The sequence below is a fragment of the Aphis gossypii genome, chromosome 2, assembly GCF_020184175.1.
Source record: "Aphis gossypii isolate Hap1 chromosome 2, ASM2018417v2, whole genome shotgun sequence".
NCBI classification, from domain to species: domain Eukaryota; kingdom Metazoa; phylum Arthropoda; class Insecta; order Hemiptera; family Aphididae; genus Aphis; species Aphis gossypii.
Window position 1 is genome coordinate 52,515,011 of NC_065531.1, and position 11,042 is coordinate 52,526,052.

Below are 11,042 nucleotides of genomic sequence, written 5' to 3' on the forward strand. Positions count from 1 at the left end.
CCCTTTAACTAATTATAACCCATGTTCTCTTGTATATTTTGTTATCTAACCTTCAGGAGTCATTTTAATTATATTCTTAAATCGTTAACTTTAACATTCTTAAGTAGTATGTAAAGTAGTATACCTACTACAACAACTAATATTTTCTTTTTATTAATTGTATTATTTAAACACTTACCAATATTGGTTGTGAATCAACCAAATGTTTCTTTAAATAAACATGACTTAATGTATCATTACACATTCCGGAAACAACAATTTCTTAATTCAATTATACATCATATTTATTCTTATTTTCCACTATTTAAAATTATCAGAAAACAAAAATAATTAAAGAATTGCATTTGTTATATTATTAAATAATTTTAATTACTTTATGATAAACATTGTATGCAATATAGTTCAATTTGATTGTGCATTAAGAAAATTGTAACTACAACTAAATATGTATAAATACAAATCGCTTATTACCTATTACTTATATCGATAATAATCAATAAAGTTAATTAGAATCAACCCAATACGTTGATTCATCTTATTCCTATACTCGTAAATTACAATAAATAATTTAATTTTCAACCGATTTCTTAACATTCGACTTTTTTTTTCTCCAAAAAGTGTGAAAAAAAACTTTTGAAGTTTTGCATAGTTCGATCACAATTTAAAATGTTTATTTCAGTATAAGCATGGAAAATTATTTTTTCAGCTCAAACACTATTATTTAACCAATATTTTAATAAAAGATTAATTAGTGAAGTACCTATAAAAGTTTTGATAAAGATAATTAGACAACCGTTTTTTTTTATATATATATAAACATATAAATTATTCATTAAAATGTATATGTAGTTCAATACAACTGTTTTAAAGTAGAAAACATTTTTACTAAAATTTTAACTCATCATAAGAAATGCTACTAATAAATATTAATATTATAATTCATGCCTCAATGAATTACCATTTTTTTTTTAATCAATTATTATTTATTTTTAATTCCTTTTGGTAAGACATAGTACCAATACAATTCATAAGCATAATAAAATATGTATTATAGTTTTTATATTAAAACAATCAAACAAAATAATAGATTAAAAATCTGATTTAATAAATCTATTTATTTGATACTTGTAAATAAGCTTCTATTATTATTATTATTATAAGATTTAATCGTGAACATTTATTAATAATTTTGAATTATTCATTTCTGATTTTAAAGTTATTAGAACAAATAAATATTAAAAAATATTTGAATAATTAATTATGTTTTGAATAGAACAATTGGTAAGGTTGTAATTCAAAATGACAAAATATTTATTATGCTATTATCTTTACAAGTAATTGGAAGTAGTAATCAAAATACTATCGACATTAATACATCAATAATATTCTATTATATAACTTAAAACTAGCTAGATACCTAAGCAATATGAAAGCTCCTACCATAAAAAAATAAATTTGAAATATCTCAATTTTTTTGTTGTACAAATATATTCCATGCTTAAATGTTGTATTTAAATCATATTTTTTAAAAAATAGGTACACTTTCTTAAAATAGTTTTTATAAATTATTGTATTTCAAAAAAATCAAAATGTTACAAATGAAAAAAATAATAGTTCTTAAAAATACAAAATAATAATATTAATACAAGAGACGTTTTACTTCTTTTTACTACCTATATAATATTATTTACAATAAAAATAATCATAATTTAAAACACGCTTAATACATAAATAGGCACTTTTTGTTGCATTTATATTTTGTAGATAGGTTCAGAGTTTTTGTTTTAACTCTGCTGATTTGGGCCGATTATCTAGTGCTAATACATAAGTTAATGGTAACGCATTTCCAGATTGATCGTAATCCACTCGGTATAAGTGACGGATACCTTGAGCTGCCAGGAACTGACGCTGTTGTTCATTGAGTTCAACGGGCATGGGAACTGGTCTATTACCAAGGATAAATCGTTCATCGAGTTGTACGGAGGATGGTAATGGAGACGGTGGTACAGTACTAGTAACCTGAGTGTTTCTATGAAGCTGTTTTTGACCAACGGACTTGTCGTTTGCAGTAGCAATCTGCGCGCTCGTCTCTTCCAGCACTTTGAGTTCAGCACTGCTTAACGCCTTGAGTTCATGTGGAAATTGCAATAGTTGCAATTGATTCCTGTCTGGCAAATACTTGGATGTACCAGAACGGTTGCCGCTTTTTGGCCTTGTGTTACCTCTCGACTTGGGCAAAGTAGCCACTGTCGTCTCCGGTTGTGTTTGCTGAAACCTAGACAAAAGCGACGTTAGAAAATTGTCCGGCTCCACTTCAAATGACTGTTGTTGTTGTTGTTGTTGGTCTTGTTGCTGCTGAGGTTGAGGTTTTTCAGTTCTCACCACCTGTTGCTGTACTCTATTCGATTTTCGTCCTTCATGTCTGGGTCTTTGATTGGGTTTCTTGGGTCGAGGAATCAATATAACTTGCTCTTCTTCAACTGGATCCGCGGTAGTAGTTGATGACGTCAAAGACGAGGCACTGGTCATGGGCCCGGAAGTTACCGCTGATATCGTCTGGTAATGGTTATTCTTTCGTGGAATCTGTACTACTTGCTCTGTATCTTCGATCGCTTTGTACATCTGACCATTAGGCTGGATGTAAACCACGTTTTGAAGTAAACGACTATTAAGCTGTACAGGATTTGCAGCAGTGACTGACGGGTAGTCTATCGTTTGTTGGGTAGCAGGTTCTACTGCGTAGTTTGTTCTAGGCCTTGAGACGGATCTTTGACCTTTCGGTCGGCTGACGACTGTTTCCGCTTGTTTAGCCACTGGACCAAATTGGACTTGAGCGTATGAAAACGGTTCATCACTTGGAACAGGTACAACAGATTGTTGTTGCGGTACTAAATCTTGTTGTTGAGGGACAAAATTTTGTTGCCTTAGTGCTAAGTTTTGTTGACGTACTTGCCCATTTTGATCTATAAATCGCAGTGGTTGTGGTAGCTGTTGTCCGGAGATCGGTGAAGGTTGAATTTGAAATTGAGTTGGAAGTGGTTGGGCTACAATCTTCTGTCGAGGTCTAATTAACGCTGTTTGCTGTTCTACTAGTGTCCTCCTCGAATACTCTTCTTGTAATCGAACTTGTTCAGCAGTGAATGGCGATAATGTTGTCGTAGTCGTTGGGGGAAATACGTCAGATGGTAATCTAAAAATAACATTAGATATACATTTTCTATAGTATTGACAATATAATAAAAATTTTTACCCTTGTACGAAAACTTGTTGTTGAACATTTTGTTGTTCGAATTGTGGTTGTTCTGGTACTAAAGTGCCATCATCGTTTGCTTGTTGAGTATATTCAAAATATTCTCGTTGAAACTAAAAGAAAAAATTAAAACAAATTAGCCAATTGGCTATTGATTTGTATTTGAAATATTTTACTTGTGGTTGGTTGAAATTATTATTTTGAAAATTTGTTTGCCTTTTAGAAACAACCGATAAACTTTCTACCGCAACTTCTTTTTCATTGTAATTATTTTCTGTTGATACTGATAATACACCTAATTACAAATATTTATTTATATTAATATCAATAAATAAATATTAATAAAAAAAAACGGAAACTTGCTCAGCTATTTAAAATGTGTCAAATATCTTTTGAATAAGTATTTAATGTTCAAGTTTTAAGTATCAAAATTAAAAATTGTACAAGTTTTCAACTATAAAACAATTTGCGAATTTCGTGGTTTTCATGTTTTTTATTGGTATTTAAACTTTTAACACTTATTAAATTTTAGATGTATATTTTTGATATTTTAAAACCTCTTTAAGTACAACTCATGAGGAACTTTATATTACATATTTTATAAAAATAAAATATTTATTGAGCGTTTAATATACATATAAATATTATTATCAACATATATAAAAGTAAAAATAAAAACTCAATATTTCAAAATATATATATTAAATATCTAAAACTATGCCAAAATATATTTTAAAAATTGTATACCGTTTTAATTTTAAAAATATTTATATATTTATATAGTCGATAACAATTTCATTCAAGTATTTCGATTATTTTTTTTTTAATTACAACAAAATAACAAAATCAATTTTAAAGATTGGCCATGGGTAAATGGTTACCGTGACTCTTTTTTTAGTTTTTCTTGATTAAAAAAATTACAGTGAATTTTTCATTGTTGATCACACAAATTAATACACTACTATAAGTACCTATTACTATTCTCAACCAGAAACCACCCTCAACATTGATGATCTAACATGTTTAGCTTATTTAGAGCTAATTGTATATATTTTCAATTTTCAATTTATCTCCTATAGTTGTTATTTTTTATACACATAATAACATTTTTTATAATATGTTAAAATGTAAATGATGTCTTATTATAATAATTAATAATATAATATAATATAGATAAGTGATGTTAGTTATTTTAAGAAACTTAAAACTTTTTAGTACCTATTATGCATAATATTATTGAATACACATAATACAATTGTAAAATATTTAGATTAATTTTTCTATTAATACCACAGATTTACACACAACACTTATTTAAACCATTTTGCGTTACGTCAGAATTGACAATAAGTTAATAATAGTGTTAATTATATTATAAGGAATAACATTATTATTATTGCTATAAAACATATGTCATTTATTTTTAGCTTCAATTATTTCAACCTGCCTTTACTTATACTTTATAGAAAAATAAGGTATCAAAGGCAAAATAAATATTATTTAAAATGTTAAAATATCCTTAGAAATATAGCCAGCAGACCGTCTCTGTACAGTATCGTTTTTCGTATTAAATGATTTATGCATTACAATTACCTATTCAATAACGAAGTACACTCGACACCTAGTATAATACATCATCAGAGTGACTTCCCCTGATTTTTTATAAATTGTCCCTCATATTTTATTTTTAAAAATGTATATTAAGCGTTTAATATTTCATTAAATTTTTGTTTGTATACTATCGTTAATGTTATTTTCAAGGGAAACAAAATTATGTTTTAATTATTATGTGAATTTCGATCATAGTTAGCCAACGTGGTTTTGTAATAGTCAGACGGGTTCAATTAACCTAACCGTAATAATTTTTTTAAACCAGTTTTTTTTCTGTACATGCATTAAAAACTATCTTCTGCGTTTGAATTTTTTTCCTTTACATTTGTTACACGAAACTAATCAGTAATCACATGACAATGACACACTGACTATTGGTACCTGCGTGTAATATAGTCGTGTCGCGCAACTCTCATTCTAAATCTAACTCGACCCAGTTTTCGATTAAATACCGTTTTTATATTCACTTTATCGATCTTGCTCACAGTCAGATAGGGAAAATACTATAAATATAAAATATACACGGCGGCCTTTCGACCTCTTCCACGTGTGATATATCGTTTTTCACCCGATGATACTGTCATCTGAAATGGACAAAAGTCAAAACAAACTAATTTTATACCTGCTCGTTCAGTATTTCCTCCCATCAGACCTCACATGATAGTCGGATGTGCGCGTTGTTTACACCGCTGTTGGTGTTTATGAGTATACGATGATCGCCGTACACCTCAAGTATCACTTGACCCGTTATTCGAGTCCCTACAGAAGGTACCTAGTTATTACTTATTATTATACACGTCACTACTCTTACCTTGTCGCCAATATGAGCTTTTTAATGTTTTCAACAAACGAGTGTTGGAGCGATCTTATGAGAAGATGCTGCGCGTGCGCTGTGACAAGTCATTCGATTTCATCGGCGACCGAGTTTGTGTTATATTATGTCAGGTACTCGGGTCGAACCATTTGTTTTTAACGATGTATAAGTATTTTAACGTACATACAACTGCGGTTATGTGGTTTAGATAATGATATATTTACTCTGTGCACCACATGGCAGACACATACCCGAGCACGCGTTTTATATTATTTAATCTCTGACGTAAGCATTTTAGAAACGTATAAATTATACACCATAGAGAAAAGTTTTCTTGAAGGCGTCCCCCGCCTTTTATTGTGAATAATCTACGCATTCATTTTTTAATTTTTTTTTTTTTTTTTAATTAGTTAATTTATCGTATGAATTTATACTCATGTTTCGTAATCTTCTTGCTAGCAAAATATGTGTATAAACATCAAGAATAACTATCAAAGTTGAATAATAATATAAAAGTATAAAAGTATCTGAAATTAATAAAACATTATTTTACTAATTCGAAAATAAAAACAAAACCACAAAAACTACCACGAACTTACTGATTAAAAATAATTATAGAATAGGTACTATTGCGATAATTAGTGTTGGCTAGAAAGTGCTAAATAAATCGTATCATTCTTGTGCTAGGTACCTAATAAAATTTTTTATCGATTTGATATTGTCATAACAAGAATTTCTATTATACACATTTCCGGATTTTCTAGTATTTAAGTAAATTAAGATAGTTTCTGTAAAATTAATTTTTAAAAATACTTGTATTTTATTATCCAAACAGAAACGTAAAAATGTTTAAATATCAAAATCATTAAAATACTATTAAAACTTCCAATTAGGTACAATTTATTGAATAATAAACCTATAATTTATTATTTATATAATTATACGTATAATATTGAATAGGTAGTTATTACGTAAGTAATAAATCTTAAATTTTATATTTAGTTACTAAGGAATAAAAATAGTCTGAAGAAAACACAATGATTCAAATTTTAATTTTAAAACTGATTATTTATTCAGTTTTTGTTTAAAATGCGTTACCAAAATATTTAATCCAAACCTAGTTAAAAGTTGCATTTTTATTTTAAAAAAATGTATTACTACTAAAGAACTAGTAGAAACTTTAAGTTTCACAATTTATTGTAGGTATTATGTTCTTGAAAAATAAAACTTTTTAAAATTTTTTTAATGGAATACACATGAAACATGAATAGAAATTTGAATACAGATAGACTTGTAGTTACTCACTTCAAATTGTTACATTTTCATTAATTGTTGACATAATTTTGAAACATTAGGTACGCATAAATTATGAAATTTCTATTAAATATTACAATTAATAATAAAATTTATATTATTTTAATTTAAAAGTATCAAATGGATTTTAAAAAAATTATTTAATTTACAATTAAATAATTAAGAGTTTCTAACAAAAGCAGTCTCTAACATAATAATCATTAAGATACAATTATTTAAAACAACTTAACTAATATAAAAATTAATTTAAAGTATGTCATCGTTTTTTTAGAAATAAAGAGACCATTACCAAAATAACTCCACTTTTAAGATTTATTAGCATTCATTTTCAAATTGTTTACCTTTACTTGAGGTATATATTTTAAAGTCTGTTTTTATATAAAAGTTTAATAATTGTATTTTTAAAAGTTATTTATTGATCTTTAAACTATGAAAATTAGCTGAGTCATGATTCCTTTGATCGAATGGTATTGTAAAATATTACCGATTAGCGATTACTAAATAAAACTATATCCAAATTGTCGATTAAAAAATAAAACTATACCAATTAACAATTCTGATATTGTATGTCGATTAATTCGAACGTTTCATTAGTAAGAAAGCCAAATAACTTATTATTGCCTTTCATAGTCATTATTTTTATTTCTGCATTATGATTATAATAATATTTTTAATATTTTTTTTATCGTTTGAAGTCTTAATGGTTTACTATTGTATTTTTGGTAGAATATCGCTTTAATAATGGTATCATAGTAATAAAAATAATACCTCGTAATACGAACGTATATTGATCGCGTACGGGTTGTCTTACCTTCATGCAGAACTGCGAATATCAACACTAGGCATACAGATACGAACTTCATGTTTGTACCGTATACGTATACGGCCGTCTGGTTTGCGTTTCAGCGGATCACTGCGTCTCGTGAGACTTAGGGCTTAGAATCCGCGACGGTTAAGAGAGCACCACATGATCTCCAACCCGGCCTAGACCAGCATATTATCTACAATTGCATAATCCCGGCACTAAAAACCAGTTACGTTTTACTCACGAACTCGAAAAATGCTAAGGAAAGTGAAAGCCGACTGCAGTGCATACGGAATTACACTAGTTCTCACGACGGGGTGATTGGGTTATTCGAACGAAAACAAAACGCAGCACTGATTGTTTAATAGTCCCACTTGGTCGTGCGGTAGACGATCATTAAATTGCAGACACTGAACTAACTAAAATAATATAAGTATTAAGTATATTACTGGCCGGTTAGTACCTGCGGCGTACACGAACTCTATTATCAATATATTTCTTGATCGAGTAACTCGAAACATTATTATTGACCGTTCCACAGTTGTTATTGTTTTGATTCATTTATACCAACCCTATTTTACTGATAGTTCGTAGAGTATATGACGTAGGTATATGTATAATATTATTTTGTAGTAGACTTAAATCTATAATACTCGGAAAGCTTATGACATTTTAAAATGCAAAAAAATAGTCGAACGTAAATGGAGAAAACATTTTTTCCTTAAAGGACAAGAAAAAAATCCCAAAAATGTTGTGCACTTGTTATTAAACTGTACACTGTAATGGTGTCGTCACCGCCAAAAAGATGTAAATATTATCTACTTGAAATTAATGAATAACAACGGATATACTCGTAATATGTTATTTTATGTATAATACTGAAAACCAGTCAAATAACTTTCTATTAAATAATTATTTTCAATGTTATAGAACATATTAGTTTATTACGTATTTATATATTTATTATTTATTATTACATAAATATAAGTCTAGACGACTAGACCTTTACTACATATTATACTTAACTACCATATTCAAATTAATCAAAGATTTTATCAGCAAAAGTTAACTTACTCCCCAAGGACAATTTTGTGTTTTTTCACATTAGTGTTGTTAGTTTATACATACACAATAATTCTGCAATATGAATTAATTACCTAAATATCCTTAACGGTTAAATTCTAAATATTTTCACACGCATAATAATAAATAATATAAAAAAAAAATTTCATGTAAAACCTCTAAGATTGAGAAATATCATAAAAATATATTTTAATTATTAATATAAAATGGACAATGAACATTGAATATTGAACTAAAATTATATAAGCACGTAATTTTATTAATTTAATCACAAAAATTATTACAATGAATAAAAAATCAACAAAATATTTTAAGTTTATAAACAATTGAAATTCTTTATCGGATTTTTATCATACTATAATAATGTACATATAGACACTGACAGCGTATATTACGTATTTCAACTAACATTTGAACTTCTACCGTAAATTCAATCTAACTTAAATCTCGATATACAACGATATGAAATCTACAGCTAAAAAAAAATGAAAAGCTCACTCTGATGTATACGTAGTATAATTGTAGTATAATAAGCTTTAAATGTTTGTAATCAATTTTCAATTCAATTATAAATCACTGTATACGAACAACAATTCGGGGCGTATAAATACGATGTGTCAGCCTATATTTCTAGGGATATTTATAATATTATATGACATTTTATAGTATCATCATATCTACTATTATTTTTTCCTATTAGTAATAATAGGATAGAGTAGGACTAACTTTGGTCAAAATATTCAACTTAAAGTGAATACTATAAATTTAAGTTTGAATTCATTATAAATTGTTTGTATAAAACAGCGTAGTAAAATGTCATAATATATAAGTGTGTATAATATAGTATAAATTCAGAGTATCCCGTGAGGATTCTCCTATCATTTCGATATCTTCTGAAATAATGGAAGTATCATAGTTCTGTTTTTTATAAGACTCCCAGGAACGAGGACTACTACAAGTATTTCATATTTTAATTTAATTTAATGTTTTGGTAGAACAGTTTAAAAAAATAATTTTTTGTTTAAATATTTTCAAAAAAAATGAAGATGGCCATTTTTACCTTATTTTCTGAAAATTTGGACTTTAGTGAACACTATATTACAGAGAATTATAAAACAAATACAATAACAACTATCCTGGCAAACGAGTTCCTTTAAATGTATTTTTTGTATATTTTTCAGTCACACTATCTCTTTATCCCAAGATAAAGATTGATTCATTAAAAATAAATTTAGGCAAGTATAGTATGATATAATACAATTATACAACATTAATCTAATTTTATGATTTGATTCAATGAATAAGTATAATGAGGGATAAATTATAATGCGTATATTATGTAGGTACTGGATAATATATAATATCAAATGCAAGCAGAAATTTTGCTTATGTTTTTAAATATATCATCAGAATAAACATATAAACTATAACTTTTACCACGTATGTAATGTATAAAGTTACGTACTATAAAAAAAAAAGTTATTAAAATAAACGTAACACTTGTAAAGTTATGCGTATTTTAGAATGTCAGTATAATTATAACTAATTTATAAGTAATATTAAAGACTAAAGTGACCAACATTAATTAGGTAGGAATAGCGATTTCGAGTTCGATAATATAGGTAGTAAGTGAACGTAATTATTCAATTTAATCAAACATTTTATTTATATATTCTGAATTTTTATGGTTGAATCCTTATCAATTATGTTACTATGTAGTATTGTAGTACCTAATTCAAAACAAAACAATTATAATGTTATCTGTTTATTTTCTATCAACTTAAATTCAAAAAAGTAAATGAAATATTATTTGGTAAAAAAATTCTGTGAACTGGAGGGTGCTCAAATAAGTAACTTTCTTAAAATAATAATAGTATCCCGGTTTTAATTACCAGCTAATATTAATATTATTATTAAGAAATTGTGTTGGATCAAACAATGGACTAAATTCAAATGCATCTTTGAAACAACATTCGCTTTCATATTTTTCAATGTGTATTAAACACTTAGTAGATTATACAATACATATAAATACCATCAAGTCACTTGCATAGACTGTATTATTACATTTATTCAAAAGCAACATTATTAATCATATAATATGGTACCTGTTTCTTTTGTTTTTTTTTTTTTTAAGAAAATATCAATGTATCTACCAACCTAGC

At 27.2% G+C, this 11,042-nt stretch overlaps 1 protein-coding gene across 1 annotated transcript; it reads right to left on the bottom strand.

Annotated features, from left to right (window-relative positions):
- Window positions 1-1,293: 1,293 nt before the first annotated feature.
- LOC114121816 (putative uncharacterized protein DDB_G0271606) lies at window positions 1,294-7,974 on the bottom strand. The gene is made up of 4 exons (XM_027984292.2): window positions 7,801-7,974; window positions 3,427-3,545; window positions 3,251-3,363; window positions 1,294-3,190 (listed from the first exon to the last, which is right to left on the bottom strand). Exons 1-4 carry the CDS (start codon window positions 7,850-7,852, stop codon window positions 1,771-1,773), a joined length of 1,704 nt encoding a protein of 567 aa, XP_027840093.2. The 5' UTR covers window positions 7,853-7,974; the 3' UTR covers window positions 1,294-1,770.
- Window positions 7,975-11,042: the final 3,068 nt, after the last annotated feature.

What these genes read in the sequence shown, in the direction of transcription:
- LOC114121816 (XM_027984292.2), bottom strand. Translation starts at nt 7,852, where the DNA reads ATGAAGTTCGTATCTGTATGCCTAGTGTTGATATTCGCAGTTCTGCAT. An exon ending in ATAATTTCAACCAACCACAA is followed by an intron (nt 3,364 to 3,426) that starts GTAAAATATTTC and finishes TTTTTCTTTTAG; the next exon opens with TTTCAACGAGAATATTTTGA. An exon ending in CAACAAGTTTTCGTACAAGG is followed by an intron (nt 3,191 to 3,250) that starts GTAAAAATTTTT and finishes TGTTATTTTTAG; the next exon opens with ATTACCATCTGACGTATTTC.